This window comes from Ruditapes philippinarum, unplaced genomic scaffold, assembly GCF_026571515.1.
Source record: "Ruditapes philippinarum isolate M1 unplaced genomic scaffold, ASM2657151v2 ctg1114_1_1_1_1, whole genome shotgun sequence".
Taxonomy (NCBI): Eukaryota; Metazoa; Mollusca; class Bivalvia; order Venerida; family Veneridae; genus Ruditapes; species Ruditapes philippinarum.
This window is the reverse complement of record NW_026865748.1, coordinates 67,912-88,684: the sequence shown is the minus strand read 5'-3', so window position 1 is coordinate 88,684 and position 20,773 is coordinate 67,912. Positions and strand designations below refer to the sequence as shown.

Below are 20,773 nucleotides of genomic sequence, written 5' to 3'. Positions count from 1 at the left end.
CCGTCCGATAATCGGTTTTAACAGATTCCGTTATTGTCAATGTTTAATGCAAAAGTTTAACAAAGGGAAATTTTGGGACTGAAATATTCGTCCGGTATTTAGAGTGTTCCGATTTTCTCAGCGTCCGGTTTTCTCAACTTTCACTGTATATAACCGTTGGTAGCCTGGTCCATGGTGTTTAACAAATTGTATATACCTGCATGAATCTGGTCAAATCATCTATGCGATAAAAACAATCTTTATTCACAAATAACGCATTTGGTCTATGGGATATGGGAAAACTTTATACAATACCTGTTGGTCACATGATCAATGAGATGTTGTTTGAACATGAAGCTCCATCTCTTGATGATGTTCAGGAGAGCCTGTTTGAAAGGTTTCCCGTCAATCCTGAACCAACTGTCAAACACTTTCAATGGGTTGATCTGCTCACATTCCTCATAGATCTTCTCATATGTGTCAATCTTAAAACAAAGAAAATGAAAATTGTTTGATTTGAAACTATTTTAAAAGCTGTCTACCTTTTAATGTTTACATACTGATACAAGATTAAATAATTATGAGTATTAACAACATTAAAAATACAACTAAGACATTTATAACTGATTTCAAATCCAGATATTGTTGAAATTTGGGAAAAACACTAATTTTGAAAAGGTAAGGTTTTAATACATAAAGTGTTTTAAGATCAGTTCATATTGCAAATAAATTAAATGAAAAAGATTTCTATAACAAAGAAGCACCTACTTTAAATTTAACACCAGTATCACATTTACCTGTTCCTTGAACTGTTTCAGGGTTGGAGGATTCTCTGGCACACCATCTTCAGCGTGAGCTTCAATCTCTTCAGTGGTGAGTACATGACCGTACAGTAAGAACTGACGCATAAACTCATTCCTGAAATAAAGATTTAACACTTCATATACCAGTGCAGCAGAACATAGTTTTTCATAAGTGTTTAAAAAGTAAGCTTAATCAGTAACTCTAAACTTGTAAAATTTCTTAAATGGACTAGTCCAGCTTCCATCATTGGAACTGTCAATTACAAATTTTGGGGATACCAAGATGAAAATTTGAAGTTGGTCAACATACAATATAGTGCCTGTTCAGACTGCATAGATGTGCAGGCTGGACTGACTATACTGGTGGCAATAGCTAATCATGTTTGGTTCCAGCAGGTTCAAGTATAAAAATCAAATCAAAATCATCCTTTTTTAAAGATGGTAAAAAATAAGTCATTTAAGACAATATACCTGTCATCAACCCAGAGGTAGGCGTAGTTGTCGAAGGAGTTACGGTACTCCATGCTCTTGTTCATGATGTTCTGTATACGATCCATCAGTTCTTGTCTCATGTCAGATAACTCTTCCATGTCTTCAAGATCAGGCTGGTAGTGCTCCTAAATAAACAAAATTATCTCAGTTTAATTTCTTAACAAGAAAAATATTTAGGTTTAATTTCTAAAATAGCAACAAAATAATATCAGCTTAATTTTCTTAATGGCATGTAAATATGTAGATGATGATTATTATTATAATTAAAATTGTAATTTAAAAATGGGTGGAGTGTACCATATTAAAGACATAAATCATTAAGAAATGGGTGAAATGTACCATATTAAAGACATAAATCACAAAGAAATGGGTGGAATGTACCATATTAAAGACATAAATCATAAGGAAGTGCCTGGAATGTACCATATTAAAGACAGGAATCATAAGGAAATGGGTGGAATGTACCATATTAAAGACATTAATCTTAAAGAAATTGATGGAATGTACCATGTTAAAGACATGAATCATAAGGAAATGGGTAGAATGTACCATATTAAAGGCATTAATCATAAAGAAATGGATGGAATGTACCATATTAAAGACATAAATCATAAGGAAGTGCCTGGAATGTACCATATTAAAGACAGGAATCATAAGGAAATGGGTGGAATGTACCATATTAAAGACATTAATCTTAAAGAAATGGATGGAATGTACCATGTTAAAGACATGAATCATAAGGAAATGGGTGGAATGTACCATATTAAAGGCATTAATCATAAAGAAATGGATGGAATGTAACATGTTAAAGACATGAATCATAAAGAAATGGATGGAATGTACCATATTAAAGACCTAAATCATAAGGAAATGGGTGGAATGTACCATATTAAAAGCATGAATCATAAAGAAATGGATGGAATGTACCATGTTAAAGACATGAATCATAAAGAAATGGATGGAATGTACCATATTAAAGACCTAAATCATAAGGAAATGGGTGGAATGTACCATATTAAAAGCATGAATCATAAAGAAATGGATGGAATGTACCATGTTAAAGACAATGAATCATAAAGATAAATCACAACAAGTCTACTATCTCTTTAATTCAGTGATGTGAATGTTTTTTTTTACTGTTTAGTGGTCCTTGACAGTTTCTCCAGCGAAATAGAGGGACTGACAGGCAACCAAGTGACTCATGGCAAAGACAGATAGCCACATATCTTCAATATAATTATAATCATATATATGTAACTAATAGAAAAGCAAAGAAATGTTTCTAACCTGGCCACTGTGATCAGCAAGACGCTTGATAAGGGACGCCTGTTTGTAGATGTCTCCTACCAGTCCATCAACCAGATCGTAGAATCCATCTGGTACACCAAACTCAAGGGATGGTACAAACACCATCTCTTGGGCCTGAAGCTCAAGAATTGCCTGTAAGATAGGAAAGTTATATAATTATCTACCAAAAAATTGTAGAATACAAATGGACAGAAGTAAATTTGTTTACATTCTAGCAGATGAAAGGTTGAGGAAATGCAAAATACCATACATATTGGAAGTTACTCTTCCTTTAAATTTGAAACCAATGTACTTACAGGTTTCATTAAATGTATCAATTTCTGGATCCAATGTTCATTGGTTAGTACAATTCCTTAGCCTCTCACTGGCTAATTTTAAGAAACAAATTTTGAAATTGACCAATCGAAGCATTTCATTTCTTTAGTCTCGTTAAATCTCTTCTCGCACACCAAGAAAATCTTGAAACATTACACCTCATGAATTTTACTCTTGTTAATATTTCTTCTTACCTTGAACAAGTCATCGGGATGGTTCTTGGCATCAGTGTTGTCCAGGAGGAACTTCAAGCTGCAGTGAATTGTGTTGAAGAAACCATCAACAACCATCTCGTCAACATAGTCAACGTATGCCTTCCAGATGTCAGATGTCTTGTCTGCCTTGAACAACTCCAGATTTTTCTGAGCAAAAAAAAGTATTATTTAAAATATAAACATGTTAAACAATCTTTAGTATGTACACTTTTAAATTTGTAATCAAATGATCATCCCCTCAGCACTTTATGGAAAGAACAATATCAAAAAAAAGGAGCTGTCCTCTTGTCTAGAAGTAGGGATGATGGTCTAAATATCAAAGCTTTAACAATTTTTGAAAAAGAAATTTGGGAGGGAAGAAAATTTTAACAGAAAGCATGATGCAGACGAAAATAGAATACCTCTTATAAATATGACATTCAAGTTAAATATCAGTAAATATAGTACTTTTACAGAGCAACACCCTTTAGGAAACACAATTTTGGCTTCTAGTGACAAATCTTGCTCCCAATAGGTTAAATTTACTATAAATTCTACTTAAGGGAAAAAAATAACAATGATATTGATTACAGGTTATTGCTTCCCAGGGGGGCTGCACTTCAGATATACCCTGTATTATTCAGGTAAGAATGAACATAAACTTATGATATTTAGCCTTGATTATATCTATCAACAAGAGCTGTCACAGGAGACAGCGAAGCTCGACTAATAAAATACTGGATGCAGTAAGGAGGACAAAACTATGAAAGAAAAATCAATTATGTATAATTATGTATTAAGTTATAGTAAAAAAATAATATTTTTAACATAAAGTCCAAGATCAAGGGGAATAATTCTAGAAATAGTCATGCTAGAGTTATGGACCTTGCCACACAACATTTGTGTAATGATAAGAAATATATATTTGAAGTTTGAAGTAGATACCTTAACAAGAGCTGTCCGTAAGACAGCGCGCTCGACTTTTTTATTGCTTGCCAATAAAAAAAGTTTTTGCAGTAAAAGGCAATACAAGAATCTCTGTATTTTTAAAGTGAACTAGTTGTTTGATACCCTTGAATATTACAGCAATGTTTATATGACATAATTTATGGTAAAGTGAACAAGTGGATAGGAATGAATTTTTTTAGATTTTTTAAGTTTTTTAGTGCTTGCCTATAATACAAAACATTGACAGTTAAGGGCCATAATTCAAATAAAATCTTTGACAGAATTACCTTCTCCTGGACATGTTTGGGAATCATGATTGTAAACAAGTATTCCAACTTTCAAATTAATATCTCAAACAGTTCAGTCAAAAAGTGGACTGGTACTAAAAACTTAACCAAGATTCTAAGTCGATAAAAGGCCTTAATTTTTAAAACAAATCCTTGACAGAGTTACCTTCTCTTGCGTACAGATGGGGGTAATGATGTGAAATAGCATTAAAAGTTTCAAAGCAATATCTCAAAGGGTTAAGGCAATAAGTGGATTTTACCCATATTCAATGTATTTTCTAAGTCAAAAAGGGGCATAATTCTGTCAAAAACCTTGACAGAGTTATGTCCTCTTGTCTGTTGATGAAGGTCGTGATGGTAAACAAGTATGGTCAGTTTCAAAGCAATACCTCCAATGGTTTTGAAATAAAGTGAGGTGGTACAAAAAACTTAACCAAGCTCAATACACTTTCTAAGTCAAAAAAGGGCCATAATTCTGTCAAAAACCTTGACAGAGTTATGTACTCTTGTCTGTAGATGGAGGTTATGATGGTGAACAAGTATGGTAAGTTTCAAAGCCATACTTGTAATACTTCTGAAATAAAGTGGGGTGGTACGAAAAACTTAACCAAGGTGTGACGCCAACGCCGACGCCGACGCCGGGGCGAGTAGGATAGCTCCCCTTTTCATAGAAAAGTCGAGCTAAAAAGTAAAGAAGTTATTATATTTCTTAAAGAAAATCCTAAGTTCAAAGAGAGATAAATGTGTACATATTGCTTCAAGAGTTATGAACATTGTCACATAAAATGTAGTTTATGATAAGGAATAAGTATTTGAAGTTTGAGGTAGATACCTTTAAAAATAAAAAAGTTATAATAAAAAATAACATTTTTCTGGTAAAAAAATCTAAGTTTATGAGGAGATAATTCTTGCAATATTGGTGCTAGAGTTATGAACCTTGTCATATAAGATGTGGATGATGATAACATAAATATATTTGAAGTATGAAGTTGATCCCTTTAGAAATAAATAAGTAACAGTAAAAAATAATATTTTTTATGGAAAATTCTAAGTTCAAAGGGAGATAAATCTGAAAATATTGGTGCTAGAGTTATGAACCTTGTCACATAAGATGGGGATGATGATAACGTAAATATATTTGAAGTATGAGGTTGATCCCTTAAGAAATAAAGAAGAAACAGTAAGAAATAGTACTTTTATGAGGAAAACTCAAGTTCAAGGGGAGATAAATCTGAAAATATTGGTGCTAGAGTTATGAACCTTGTCACATAAGATGGGGATGATGATAAGGTACATATATTTGAAGTATGAGGTTGATCCCTTAAGAAATAAAGAAGTAACAGTAAAAAATAGTATTTTTTAAGGAAAATTCTAAGTTTAAGTGGAGATAAATCTGAAAATATTGGTGCTAGAGTTATGAACCTTGTCACATAAGATGGGGATGATGATAACGTAAATATATTTGAAGTATGAGGTTGATCCCTTAAGAAATAAAGAAGAAACAGTAAGAAATTGTACTTTTATGAGGAAAATTCAAGTTCAAGGGGAGATAAATCTGAAAATATTGGTGCTAGAGTTATGAACCTTGTCACATAAGATGGGGATGATGATAACGTAAATATATTTGAAGTATGAGGTTGATCCCTTAAGAAATAAAGAAGTAACAGTAAAAAATAGTATTTTTTAAGGAAAATTCTAAGTTCAAGGGGAGATAAATCTGAAAATATTGGTGCTAGAGTTATGAACCTTGTCACATAAGATGTGGTTGATAATAAGGAACATATATTTGAAGTTTGAAGTTGATACCTTAAGAAATGACAAAGTTATAGTGAAAAATATTTTACTGCACCAAAACTTTAATCTAAAATCTGGACGCGGACGCCGACGCCGGGGCGAGTAGGACAGCTCTCCATATACTTCGTATAGTCGAGCTAAAAACTGATTATTGATATTTTAGAATTATTTTAGATCAAGTAACTAACCTGGACAAGACCATGAATTTGTTCACCAATGTTCCTGATCTCTTCATACCGTTTTCTGAGACGGTCCTCACGATCGGTCAAGTTGAGCAGCGTGTCGTTCTTCTCCTCCTTCCTGGTGAAGAGTGGGTTCTTGCTCCATGTGCTCATCAGTTTCTGTACCTCCTCAACGTTGCTCTTCGTGTGCTGCACACGTGACTCCAGATCAACGACTTGGTCCCGAGTACTCTGAATGTACTCCCATATTCCTAGAAAATGTCAGACACATATAATGGACTTAAAGAATTTTATAAAGAAAAAACATTTGCTGTATCCAGAAATAGACCTGGGGTCTAAACTAGGAGTATATATCATCAATTAAGTGCAGTAACAGATTAACTTTTATCATATTTTAATAGGAGTTAATCTGATCCTGCACTGACAAATGATCATAATATAACATTCATTCCATTTTTGTACAAGTTTTACTCCTGAATTATACAGAAGAGTCTTATCAAGGAGATTGCCAAAGCATCAAAAAAAATTCCATGTCTTTTATAAAGAGTCATAAATATAGTTTAAGAAAATATTAAGCATAAAAATCATTACTAAGCATGTTCAACTATGAATTTATGAAAGTACCGTCAGTGTTCCAGTTCAGGGAAGTCTCAGCTTGCTGGAGTTTCTGGTCGATCTCGGCAACCTGGCCCTCTATGAGCGGGAACTCAACCTCCAGAACTGTGGTTCGAACCTTGTTGTACAGGCTCACAGTGAGGTCAAGGTTGGTCACATACTTCCAGAGGGTGTCATAACGAGTGTAGATGGCAGACGCACTCTCTGGAACCTGTTCCTCGGCACGAACCTCTAGGTACTTCACTTCACGCAGTACAGCCACAAGTTGTGGGTCAAAGTTGACAGTGATCAACTTGGTCTCCTCATTGCGGGTGATCAAAGGTTGGTTCAGGTTGAACGAGCAAGCCTCATCAACACCGGCGATCCATTCCTTGTAGATCTCCTGGTCCCATCTAAAGAGGAAATAAATAAATCAATATTAATTAAACCACAAGAAGTCAATAAATAGAGGGTATTGAATGAGTTTAAGTTCAATACTGAATTTATTGCACAAGTTGAATAAAATTATATAAAAATATATGCACGGCCGTGCAATACCATTTTTACGGAGTCGAAAAATCGGCACAGGTGTGTGATAGATTGAATTAAAAACTACTCCTTGTATACAACATATACAAGAAAAGTTTTTTAATCTGGAGAATGCATGAAAATAGGTTCACTAGTTTACTCACTATCAATTCTACTTATCAAAACATAATTTTATTTAAGGTTCTATTTCCATATAAAAATTGAAGCAATATCTTTTCTACACAAAATACTTTAATTTCACTGTCTAAATGCATGTCAATTTTAGGAAATAATAAAAAAAATATTTTTATACTTACTTGCTGAGAAGTTGTAACATCTCCTCATACTTGGTGAACACCAGTTTTGCTTCTTCACTCTCCATCACTCTGTAAAAATAAACATTTCATATTTACAAAACATTACAATATCATCACGGCAGTTAAATTTTTGAACATTTCCTCAGTTTTCATAATGAAGAAATTTCTGATTACCAGTACATCATAATTCAAACCTTGCAAAAAAAAAAAAATTATAATTCGATGTCATCAAATTTGGTCTTGACACACAATGACGGTTAAGTATTCTACAATAAATGTTTAATTATAAATTTTGTATTTGAGTGGGGAAAAATGCTTTAATGTTTTGTGAAAATATTATTATTAAACAGTTTATTTAGAAAATTGAACTGCCAAGGTTTCAAAATTTTTGCATAAACATGCCATCAGCCAGTATGTTAACAGAGAAAAATATACAAGTATTGCCATATATGCTAGTAAATTAGTTTAAGTCAACTCTTATTCAAGTGACACTTTATCAATTAACATTCATGCTAAATATCTTAAATGAACAATCTGAACAAGAACGTTTATTTTTATCATAAAAATAAGTAACAACTGATCAGCAACCAGTGCAGACCAAATTCAGACAGCATGGATGTGCCAATTGATCTTGATCAGCACTGATTGACTTTCATTGGTTGATTAAGTCGCCAATAGCAGGCTAATGCTAAAGTGACAAAGAAACGACAACTAACGACATAACAGATATCAATGTATCAAGACAAAAAATCAAGACCAGCATAGCATAAAAGCATAATTTATTTGTGAAATGAATTTTAAAATGTAAATCCTACATCTGACAACAACTGTGGGTTTCATTATAAAAAACAATTGAAAGTGTGTCTATAAGCTTATAGCTTCCTACACAATTGAACTAAAATAAATTCTGAGTGTATAAACAAAAAAACAAATCAGTAAGCTAATTATAAATGAATGCAAAGAAAAAAACTGATCTTTTCATGACCATAAGATGTAAATACATTTCACTTATTTAAGGAAATTGGCACTTCTGCAATAATTTTTTTCTCATTTCTTACACTAAAACAAAAACACAGCATTCAGCAAGAATAAAAAAAAATGTGAAAATTTCACTTCAAGCTCAGTGTGTAAGCAGCACACAAAATTCTATATTCTTTCCATACAAAGAAAAGAGAACAGATAAAAAAGAAACATTTTGGGTAAGAGATTAATTTGAATCTATCCAATTGCAGCATTTTATTCAAAGAATAGTTAGTTGAATTTAAAGACTTACAACCTTATTGCATATACAAATGCTGTGTAAATAATGAAAGTCTAACTGACTTCAGAAGTAAAAAATATTAATTTATGTCATAGAAAAAAATTTAAATTAATTTAGTTTTAAAGAAAAGATTCAAATTAGATGTCAAAGTTTACAATCAAAGACAAATTAACCTTTAACCTTTAAAACAGGGATGAAAGAATTAATTTTCAATCATTATTATACTCAATTGCCATTGGTTACCAGTTTCACTAACAGTGCTGTACAACTTTAGAAGAAAGGAAAAAAAAATTTTAAAAAATTTAAAAAAATGTAATTCCCAAGGCCTTTAATGTGCATTACTATCCATTCTCAGGCAAAGATCCAGAAATTTTTACCACAGGAGTTGCAAAATTTCGGTCTATGGTAGCTCTAATGCATATTCCAGATGGGGTTTGGCAATTTACTTGTTTTCCAGAGGGGTCAGGTATCAAATATGGGCATGATTTTCAATACTTTTTGAAAAAATTTTACCAATAAAATGTCAAGTTCATACATGTATCCTATTCTCAGAGACTTTTTTTTAAATACTAGCAAATCCCAAAAAGGTCATGATCCCCTTATCTGAAACCCACATCTGGATCCATGCATGATTATTCTAATATGGTATTGCATTTAATACAGTCAAACTGTGCACATTTCTACCTTCCCCTCCAGAGATGTTTAAACTCTGGTGGAGTGGCAACGTAGAAGCCTCTTGCAGCAGCTGCTGTGCAAGTCTTGGCCTTTTCAGCCTGCGGCATTCGCTCAATAATGTCCTTAATGTCCTTCCTTCAGTACAACAATTTTATTTTTCATTTAAATTGTTTGCATATTTAGATTTACTATGAAATACTGGATTTTGGTGGGGAGGGTGGGGTATCAATCAAAATATAATCTTTATTCACAACTCAACTTTTATTCAAATGGGAAAAAAAAATCAAAACCATCAATAAACATGACAAAAGGGTAGCACATGCTGCTGATTGGATGGAAAGAAGCTTAGACCTGCAGTTGCTTGTCCAATTAATTAATGTCTCAGTAAATGGGAACTTTTTATCGAAAAGCTTGCTTAAACCAAAATTTAATGTACATGCATCATCATACTCTATGATCTTTGTTGTCCTTTCAACAATTACTATCACTAACATCATAAACAAAACAAGCTAACTCAAACAAACAAAATAAAACTCTGGACAAAATAGACTTAAAATGCAAACAAATATTCAGCTTCTATACTTACATTCTATATGAAACAAAGAGATACAAGTTTTGTAAATTATATTTCATTTTAGTCAATTGAAATTTGAAGACATTTCTTACACCTGAATAGCTTTTTCAAGGAACTCCACTACGGTAAAAAAAGACTAAAAAACATAAAATTTGAATTTCTTACATAGATCAGCTGTGGCACTTTTAAATGAAAATTAAGAAATATACTCAAAAAAAAATTGAAAATCATATTTTTGTGCTATTTTTAGCCCAGTTTGAGTGAAATGCATTGGCAACCCCTTTCAATTTTGGTTATTTTTCTCAATCATAATATATAATATAGAATAATTACTCTAGAAAATCAGAGTGAGCAAATGATCTAAAATTTGCACACAAGTTAATTATGTTTATCCATATTAATGTTTGTATGAAATACATACGGGTGTTCAAGATGCTTGAAGTTGGCCATCGGGATGCTGATTCTCTCCCTTAGTTCCTGAGCCCACTTGAGCCCCCCAGTGACAGTCGGCATGTTCTTGTGGATCGGGATCTTGCCATGGGTTTGTTTGACACTCATTTGGTTGTCATAGATCTCCTTGGCAACGTCCATCTCTCTGTTCATCATCTCCACAAGTATTGGATACTTCTCCTCAAAGTCCTTCTTGATCAATGGGCGGTCCAACAGAGATCCCATGATATCCAAAAGCTGTTAAACAAATGTGAAACCTTAATTAGTTCTAGATGCTGAATAAAAAATATTAACAGAGAAAAGAAGGTCAAACCAGTTATAAAACTGATGCAGTGACTATAACTGAGAGTTGTATCAATATTTGACAGCCCTTGCACAAGCCTTATGTATATATATATATATGTATGAAGGAAATTATAATTTATTATCAGATTTGTTAATTTACACTTAACCTACTGGAACAAATACAGATTTGAGCTTTTGCCACAAATGTGCACAATTTGCCAAGCCAGCCTCCAATCAAGTGCAGTTTGACAAGGCTCTATCCTAGGGGTGTAACTGAAAACTTTGACATTGATATACCATCAACTTGTAACAATTGATTCAACAGAGATTCTTGGATTCAAAGCAGGGCAAGACCATTACATAGCAGGTTAAAGGTGAAATAAGAATTTACCTTGTAAGCATTCTCAAGGCCACATGCATCATCAAATGCCTGGCATATGATGGTAGCCAGTCTTCGGTCATAATCCTCCACAATCTCCTCGAAGTGATGGTACTCGTTGATGAAACTCTGAGACAAAAAATAATAAAAAATGATTTATATTTCATATGAAGTTAATAGGTGAAAGCACCTTGCACTCTTTTATTGTATGATAACTTTCGAGTGCCTTTAGCAAAAGACTCTGAACATAGTTTCAGGTGTCCAGTCACAAGGGAAGCTTTTGTTGGTTATAAACTTGGAAGATTTCTGTTCGTGATTAATTTATGAAGCAGACTGATATGTTAATGTAAAAATACTTAGATATGTTTGTACCAATGCCAAACTATTTTCAATGATAAAATTTGAAACTAAATTATACTAATCAAAGGAAGATAATAAATATCATTTTTAATTACATTTGTAATTTCTGCAGAAGATTAATCAAGTATGTTTAGTCTAGTAAGTTAATATGTTCTCATTGTATCTCTTAGCCATTTAAAATGTTTATCAATGCCTTTATGATAAAAAACCTGTTCTTTGTTTACATTGATACTGGTACAAACCCTGAAACTTGCTTGTTTTGAAAATGTCATCTCATAACTCACAGTTCATAAACGAGTCGATTCCTGTTTTCGCAAGAACACTACAAATTAAAATATACAGACTCCCAACAGGAAGTAGCAGGTGCTTGTAATTGCATGACATGCCAATAAACATTGACTTGTATAGGATTGTAAAATATGCCATTATGGTACAGTGATTTCGTTTATCCACAGGACTGCTGACATTTATGAGGGATGGGATCAATTATTTATAGTGTTAATAACTAAAACTTACGGGATCATTTGGATCCAGGCAGTTGTAGGTGGCATCAGTGAAGACCTTGTATTGAACCTGGAACTCCTCAAAGATGTTGATCACTTGTTGACTGAGAACTTTACCCTTGATACCTCCAATCTCGATCTTCTCAAGTTTCATAAACTCAAGGGCTGTCTCCATCAAAATCTGAAAGAAATAAGGGGAAACAATAAGAAAATATGTCTTTAAACATCTATAATTAGAAGAATTATACAGAAAATATCATCACTTTTTATCCATATTAGCAAGATCTAAGATTCAGATGTATTAAATTTTCATAAGTGAAATTAAGCACTCTTTTGTCAAATGCTGTTTGACAATCCAAGATAAATTAATTATTTTATACAGTTACACTTGAAATCTTACCTTAACAGTCTCTACACGTTCAACAAACTTGTCGTAGCGAGCAAACACAAGTTTTGGAGCAAATTCCCATTCTCTTGGTTCTTTACCATCCTTGAAGTAGGTGGATAGTTTCTGACGATGAATCTCGTACTCTTCCCTGAACCCCTTGAGGACGTCACTGGCCTTGCGGACTTTGTCAATGGTCTCTTCAGCCTCACCCTTGAACAACTCATGTGGCTCCAAGAATGTACTGGCCTGAAATATTCGATGATGTCACACTTAAATAAGTTCTGTTAAGTGATGAGATGACCATAAAAACTATGCAAAGTAGTCTCTTGCCTTACCTATGTGGCTCAAAGAGTGCATTAAATTTTTTGAGGATAGGCATCACGGTATGTCACATTCAAAAGTGTATGCCTGCCATGTGCTAAACTGATTATATCTCAACTTGTGTGGTTCCATTAATATACTGGCCTGAAAACATTTTCAGTCATACCAAATCCAAAAATGAGATTTGCTTAGTGAAACAGCTTTTATTTCAAATGTATGGCGCTTCCTTTGTAACAATAAGCTTCTGGATATAGATTTGAAATATTTTATCAGTTAACCTTGCAAAATTTGAATTATATATTTATCTAGTTTTCAATTCTGAGCTGATTATTACCTATGTGTCATTATTAAAATGGTATAACTTAGCAGAAGAGATTTAAAAATCTTGTTCTAAATACATGTACATGTACTGTCTAATGTGCAGGCTAACCTGCCTTTGTACTTGGATCATAGGAAAAAATACTTTATTACTCATACATGTAGCAGTTGAGGGTAAACTGTTTCAACTTTAAGACACACTTAATCAAAGTGTAGACAATATTTATTCTAAGTGTAGACATATTTAATCAAAATGCAAAAATCCTGGCATCTGACCATATTTAAGACACCTGCAGCTAGACAGCATTAGTATATGTAATTAGATTTATTCTATTGATAAAAAAAAACGGTTTAAAATTTCGTTAATGCTTAGTCAACTTATCAAAATAAGTTTTTTCATTTTTATTTTCATGTTAATAATCACATAGTTTATCATGAATATAAATCTATGGTGAAATTCATTTGTGAATATATATAACAATGACTTGAAAACATCAGGAATTTTTTAATCATGTTATCACACAAGTTGCCAAAGCAAATCAACACATTGGAGATTTAATCTAACATTAAAATACACATACTACCTGTTATCAGTTATTCAGTGCATTTAGATCTATAATCAGTACTTAGTCCTTAATATTTAACCCTCAGAATAAAACATTTTGGAAGCTTGCCAAAAGTTTAAGACCAACTGTATGTATTGGGGCTTTTATAATCTATATACATCTAAATTTGGAAAGGAGTCATAAATGATTAAACTAATACATATACATATCAGTATTGTTCTTTAACAAAACACGGCGGAAAATTCCTGGCATGAAACATAGCATGAGAGTATAGTATGGATAAATATCCAAAATCAGCTTGTTCTCAGGTCCTGATAAGAAATATTTACATTTCCTTATATTCATGAAAGCTGTAGACCTTTTCAATGACATGAACTTAATGTAAAGGATGCATTAAAAGTACAAACCGTTTGCATGATCATGTTACACATTTCCTGTAGAAGTACAATGATTCTAGCAGGGGTGTTGTAGTACTCCGAGTGGGACCACACTAGACAGAGGGCATTCATCATTGGTCCAAACAGTTTCTTGCTTTCATCAAACTCTGCCTGTTCATAATCTTCAAAGTGATGTCTCATTGGTTTCAGGTACATGTTAATGTCCTGAGCTTCAGTCAATGCTGAAATATATAAACAGATTCATGATGAAAAAGACTAGTTTCATACTGCATATTACACAACAGGCTAATGACCTCTCAAATTAACAAAACTGAAAAAAAACGCTTTTTTTTTTTATCATTCAAACTATGTCACAAAAACTGATTTCAAAATGTTTTGTTTGAAGATTTCTAATAAAAAACGCTAGCAACTGCTCAGGGCAAATTTAGTGTAAAGCTCATTTTGACTCAACCTACCTGCTACACAGTCCCTGAAGATTTCTTTGAAGGAAATGAAATAGCTACTACCAGTCTTCTCTAGCAACTCAGCCATTTTACGAACTTTTGGATCTCTCAGCTGCAATAAAAACGCAAGTTACTGTCATTAAAATTATTAAACAAATCAGTTTGTTGTAACAGAAAACATCAAAGATTGTGCATTGACTGAGGTCATAGACCTGTTGGAGTGCTAAAAATAATTTCATAAATCTGAGTAATTGACATGTTGAATATATATCAAATGTTAGTCATTTCACACAAAACCTTGTTTTTAACTATGATTTACAAGAATTGTCTAAAGTGCCTTGATTCAACATATCATTTTTATTAAAAGTGTGATGTTCACATACATCATATATAATAAGAAAGGAAAAATATCTCTCCAATATTACCTGCTCATAGATACATTCAAGATTGGAAGCCTTGTTCTTCCAAAACTCAAGCTCAACAAAGGGCGTTGGGTTCAATCCTTCGAGAAGAGGCTGAGCAGAGTCTTTTTTCAACACATCCTGTATCTGATGAGTCCATTCTATTACCATGGACTCAATGGTGTGAATCAAAGCACGGTCAAAATCATCAGTTCTGTAAAAAAAAGAGCTCTTTTCAATATATTTAAAGAAAAAATTAATATTCATGTTCTTTAACCTTTTCTCTAATGCAATCATTCTCATTATACTATGATAGCATTGTTAATCTTTTTGTTTTATGGTTATGATTAAGAGAATTTCATTTAATATGTGACCTTGAAAACCCCTAAAAATTAAAAGTACATAGCTGAGATCATGATATTCATAACAGATCAAGTTAATAAAACAAATGAACTTAATAACTAAGGAGTTTTACCCATCAAGTTCAATCTCATGAACTCGCTCAGCTCCAACTGGTAATGGCAATAAGGTTTTTCCTTTAGCTTGACCTGACACAACAAACACATTTCCTTTCAAGTTGTGTACATGTTTTGTGACATCCTTGGACACTACATTTGGCCAGTGATCGTGGTTCTTCTCATTTGACAACAGTGGCACTAAAACCTAAAGAAAAAACATAACATAATGTATCATTATAATACATACAGACACTTAAAAATGAATAACCATTGAGTTTTCTAATGATATCTCTTCTTATGAACTCTTTAATTAAATGTTATAATGGGGTAAAGATTTTTTTGCACATATATACCAGTTCATACTTAATAAGCATGAATACATTTGTAGGTTGTCAATCAATCATTGTAACAAAGTTTCACGCATGTAAATTAATGACTATCATAATAATTACTGGACAAATCAGCAATCAATCTTCAAATTCAATTTGATGAACTGGTACATGTATGAAATATTCTCATTAGTTATCAGACAATTACATTTACAATTTCGTACCTCATCGACAAATGATGACAGCTGATCGAGTGGAGAGTACGAAAGATCACCATACAAAACTGCTTGCCGGAAGGGAATGTCCTTTGGAATCGCTTCTTTACCCTTCTTAACGAAGTAACAAGCTTTTTGCTTTGGATTAGACGGCCATTCATATTGGGCAGTCAATGAACCGCCTGGATTGCTAACAATAATCAACGATGGATTGTCAGCTTTATCAAACCATTCTAAGATCATCTGCTTGGTCTCGTCCACATTGTACATCTTCATGAATTTATCTGGTTTACATTTTGTGGTCTTTATCACATAGTCTGCGATAAATTCCACTCGGCTATCGCCGATCTCTAAGTCCGCAGCCAACGACATTTCTGTTCTTTTGGCTGAGCTTAATCACGTCTGTGTCAGTGTGTCCCTTTCCTATGACACGCTCATAACAATATATTGGAACTCCTTTCACACATGTAATATTTAAATCACAATATGTTCACGAGTTTTTCACGGATGCGTCGGTTAGATGGAAAGGACGACGACAGGAATGTTGCCCTTGCACGTTGTGTTGTCGAGACGGTCGCTAAAGCTACAATGTAAACAATAATGACAGGTGCTCGTCTCGCGTTGTCATTTCCGGTGTGAGTATCTAAAAACCAGTACCAGTATCCGGAATCCGGGGACGTTCATAGACTAAAAAAATCTGTTTACAGATTAATATGAAAACAAAAGGGCTAGCATTTTTATATTGTTTGTCTTAGTTTTTTTCATTTCGCCGGAACATTCAAACTGCTTCCGAGGAAATATCAAATTAAAAAAAATATTAATTACAATGTATATATATTAAAAGTCTCTGTCAAAATCACCCAGTCACAATTTTTGACATTAAGTTATCATTCACTGACATTAGTTAGTATTATGGATTATGATGATACGTTAATCTCTAAAGCCTTAAGCTTTATTTTCTATTGAATGGAGAATGAGATTATTAGTACATGTACTTTTGAACAGCGGATTAATTACGCATGCATTTATAACTTATATCTGAAATTAAGGTTACTAACATGTTGCATAAAATATAGAAGTCATCCATTTTTTAAACTTTAAGACAAAGTTCATTCAAAAATGATTCCTAATTGAAATAAGATCTAATTGTTTCAACTTTATATTCACGAACTACGTTAATTCGCACGGAACAATACGGAACAGTACGGGTGATTTTGCCTTTTATATTCGTGTGTATATACAATGTATATTACAGATATACTTAAGGTTATATAAAGCCCCATATCTATACTGTATAATATATATATGCTCAAAAATTGAATTCATACTTGTTGTACGGGTCTATTCATTATTAAATATGCACGTAATACTGGCTTGAATATTAAAGAAAATTTATAAATATTCATGTAGATTGATTGATTTTTTTGTTGTTTTATATAAATTAATCTAAATCTATTCATTTAAATTACCTCTATTTGATTAATTCATTTTATTTATAATTTATTTATTTCTTATGGAAAAGATGTATTAGAGATATATGCATTCATTTATGGCCTGTCCATTTGCATTATTATTATTTTTTAATGAGTCACACAATGTGCCCACTTCAAGCTGTCTATTTTAAAGATACATGGTTACATCATCATTCCCACCATTTATTTTATTCTCTCATGTCATCAACAATAATAAATGAAGTAATATCTATTGCTAAATATATATATTATGCAATGAATGTAAGAAAGGAAGAGCTAAATACTGTATAATTATTTAAAAATTCAATTCATTACATCTAGTAACAAATGTATTTGCAATTTATCACTCTGCTGTTTGGTGTATTGTTGTACTTTGTATTTTGGGCCTGAGGCCTATATTACTAGAAATAAACTAAACTAAACTTCAAAAACTGATGATGATTATGTTACACGGCACAATCGAGAAACGGGACAACAGTTAAAACCTTAATTGTAACGTTATCATCATCATCATCATCACCACCACCATTATCATCATTATTATCATCATCATCATCATCATCATCATTGCATGTATTATCATCATCGTCATCATCATCATCACCATCATCATCATTGCATATATTATCATCATCATCATCAGCATTGCATGTATTATTATCATCATTATCATCATTGCATGTATTATCATCATCGTCATCATCATCATCACCATCATCATCATTGCATATATTATTATCATCATCATCAGCAGCATTGCATGTATTATCATCATCATCATCATCATCATCATCAGCATTGCATGTATTATCATCATCATCATCATATTTTACTACTATCGGTATCAATATGTTATTTTGATCTTAAGATACTCATAACATAAATTTTGCAACATACAAGACCAGTAAAAAATTTTCACAATTATTGCAGTACAAAAGTGTTTATACTGACATTTCAATTTATGAAATTTTTGTCACTCAGAGAGAATCGAACAACGATGCTGACACTCAGAGAACAAGTTTCAGAAAAGTTGCTACACAAAAAGCAAAGTACGACAGCTCGACAGTGTTGTTTCAGTAAGATCACCAAGTGTAAGGCACAATAAATACATTTACAGTGTTGAAACTCAAAGAGTAAGGTTTGGCAGCGTTGATAACCGAAGTGTTAGGTACGACGGTCTTGATCGGTATTAATCGGTTGAATGGTTTTGAAAACGCACGATATGGCCGTGTGAATTCATATTTATTGAGTATGAAACGACACGGTTGATAATAAAAGAGAAAGATGCAACACGGCATAATATCTCTCATGCCTGGCATGTTCATTTCAAAATTGTGTTGTGAAATAAACTACAAAGACACGCAGGCACAAATACATAAAAGAAAGTTACGTACGGCAGTAGAGTCTTTTTCCGGGCAAGCTATGACACTGTTGGTAATCAAACAATAAGGTACGATAGTGTTGTAGTGTTAATTAGTTATAATAGAGTAAGGAAAAATATTGTTTATACCCAATAAGGTTCGATATTGTTAATACTCAAAGAGTGAAGAACGATAGTGTTATAATCGGAATAAGGTACGATCTTATTAATACTCAAAGAGTGAAGTACGATAGTGTTATACTCAGAGTAAGGTACGATATTGTTAATACTCTGAGTGATGTACAATAGTGTTATAATACTCAGAGAGAAAGGCACGATAGTGTTAACAATTAAGGTACGACACTGTTGATAATCAGAGAGTTATTAAACTAGAACATTGTTGATACTTAAAGAGCAAAGTATTGCATTGTAGATACTCAAAAAGTAAGGTATGATAGAGTTAAAATTATCAAAGAGTAATATATGATTAGAAAGTAAGTTACGATAGCTTTGATCAATATGGGCCAGGTATGACAAATACTCAAAGAATAAGGCATGATCTTGTCGTTACTCAAAGAATAAGGGGGTACGACAGTGTTGATACTCAAAAAGCAATGCACTGTCTTATTATCAAAGAGCAAGGTAAACGATATTGATGATGCTTAAAGAACAAGGTGTTACAAAATCATTACTACTCAAAGAGAAAGATACAATAATGTTGTGTGTTTGATTTGTGCATTGTGTTTCGTTTTTTCGTCTGGCGCCCCGCAGAGTGAAAATACGCCATGGCATAACTCAGCCACCATATTGGACTGTATTCTTATTCAAAGAGCGACATACAATCGTTTGTTACTCAAATTTAAGACTTAAGTACCAAAACAGCGTATCCATTCAAGGAATAAAGTATTCGACCATTATTTTAACTCAGCTAGTCAAGAGCAATGTTGCCATTTAAAGCATTTGATTTGTCAAGTCGTTTATTGCACTTGTAACTTCTCAATTACCGTATGGAGTTATTTCAGAGGCAAAAATCAATCATCTCAAAGCAAATCAATCATAGTAAATTAAGCTGCTTTCTTTCAGCACTGAACTTAATCTTATAGATTTTCCATCTTATTATAGAAACGTTAACAGCTTGTCTGGTATTTGTACCCCGATTTCAAAACTGTCGACACTTTATGTACAGACAAATTAGTGTTTTTTACATTTTTTACCCACCACTTACCGCCTCTGTACTCCACAAATACAAGTACGTATGCGCGCACGCATACGCGCGCACACACAAACATAAAAGAGAAAGTTCTTTATGTTACTTTAATTTAGTTGGGTTTTCTAACCATAAATCCTGCATTGATGCATGCATACATATACTGTATGTGACAGCATTATACTATACTTTCTTACTAAGTAATTCGTTCTTTTTTCAATCAATTCAGTGCTTATAAGTATTACGCCGTATATTGTTCAATGTAATAATTAATAGCGCTATAAACAGATATTAAAGTCAATCTTTTGATTCGTCTTTTATTCATGAGGCATGAACCCTAAAGGCTTAAAACAGTAAACTGGTAAAGTTCGGACCTCCTCGGATTCTAATCGTTTATTACGTAATACCCAGTGAACTGTTGTTTGGTTGCGTAATAATATAATTATGGCAGCACCAAGTTTGCTTCCACGGCAGTGTATATATCTGAGGACACTACCAGAAAGATGGTGTGTATTTTATATGTTATTATAAGCATTAACAAAGTAAATGATCCGGATCCCGGGGTGACTAGTTTCGTCACAGAGCTATAATAAAGGTATCTGGTTTCATCACAGCTAATCAGTGAATAGATAAAGAGTTGATTAAAGAGTTTGTTTGCCGTTTTCATTA

At 32.8% G+C, this 20,773-nt stretch overlaps 1 protein-coding gene across 2 annotated transcripts in view; it reads right to left on the bottom strand.

The window, feature by feature from the left end:
- LOC132730169 (dynein beta chain, ciliary-like) overlaps positions 1–16,659 on the bottom strand; it is a 40,785-nt gene extending 24,126 nt beyond the window's left edge. Inside the window, exons 1-18 of one of the 2 annotated variants that reach the window (XM_060716024.1) lie at positions 16,075–16,659; positions 15,539–15,726; positions 15,088–15,277; positions 14,675–14,774; positions 14,229–14,440; positions 12,629–12,862; positions 12,242–12,409; positions 11,378–11,494; positions 10,673–10,938; positions 9,687–9,812; positions 7,742–7,810; positions 6,927–7,309; positions 6,309–6,553; positions 3,092–3,259; positions 2,562–2,714; positions 1,254–1,399; positions 777–897; positions 295–464 (exon numbers count right to left, since the gene is read on the bottom strand). In XM_060716024.1, the coding sequence (XP_060572007.1) occupies positions 295–464; positions 777–897; positions 1,254–1,399; positions 2,562–2,714; positions 3,092–3,259; positions 6,309–6,553; positions 6,927–7,309; positions 7,742–7,810; positions 9,687–9,812; positions 10,673–10,938; positions 11,378–11,494; positions 12,242–12,409; positions 12,629–12,862; positions 14,229–14,440; positions 14,675–14,774; positions 15,088–15,277; positions 15,539–15,726; positions 16,075–16,437 (3,419 nt within the window). In that variant the 5' untranslated portion in view covers positions 16,438–16,659. The remainder of the gene's footprint in view (positions 1–294; positions 465–776; positions 898–1,253; positions 1,400–2,561; positions 2,715–3,091; positions 3,260–6,308; positions 6,554–6,926; positions 7,310–7,741; positions 7,811–9,686; positions 9,813–10,672; positions 10,939–11,377; positions 11,495–12,241; positions 12,410–12,628; positions 12,863–14,228; positions 14,441–14,674; positions 14,775–15,087; positions 15,278–15,538; positions 15,727–16,074) is intronic. The other variant, XM_060716025.1, reaches the window with a different exon arrangement.
- Positions 16,660–20,773: the final 4,114 nt, after the last annotated feature.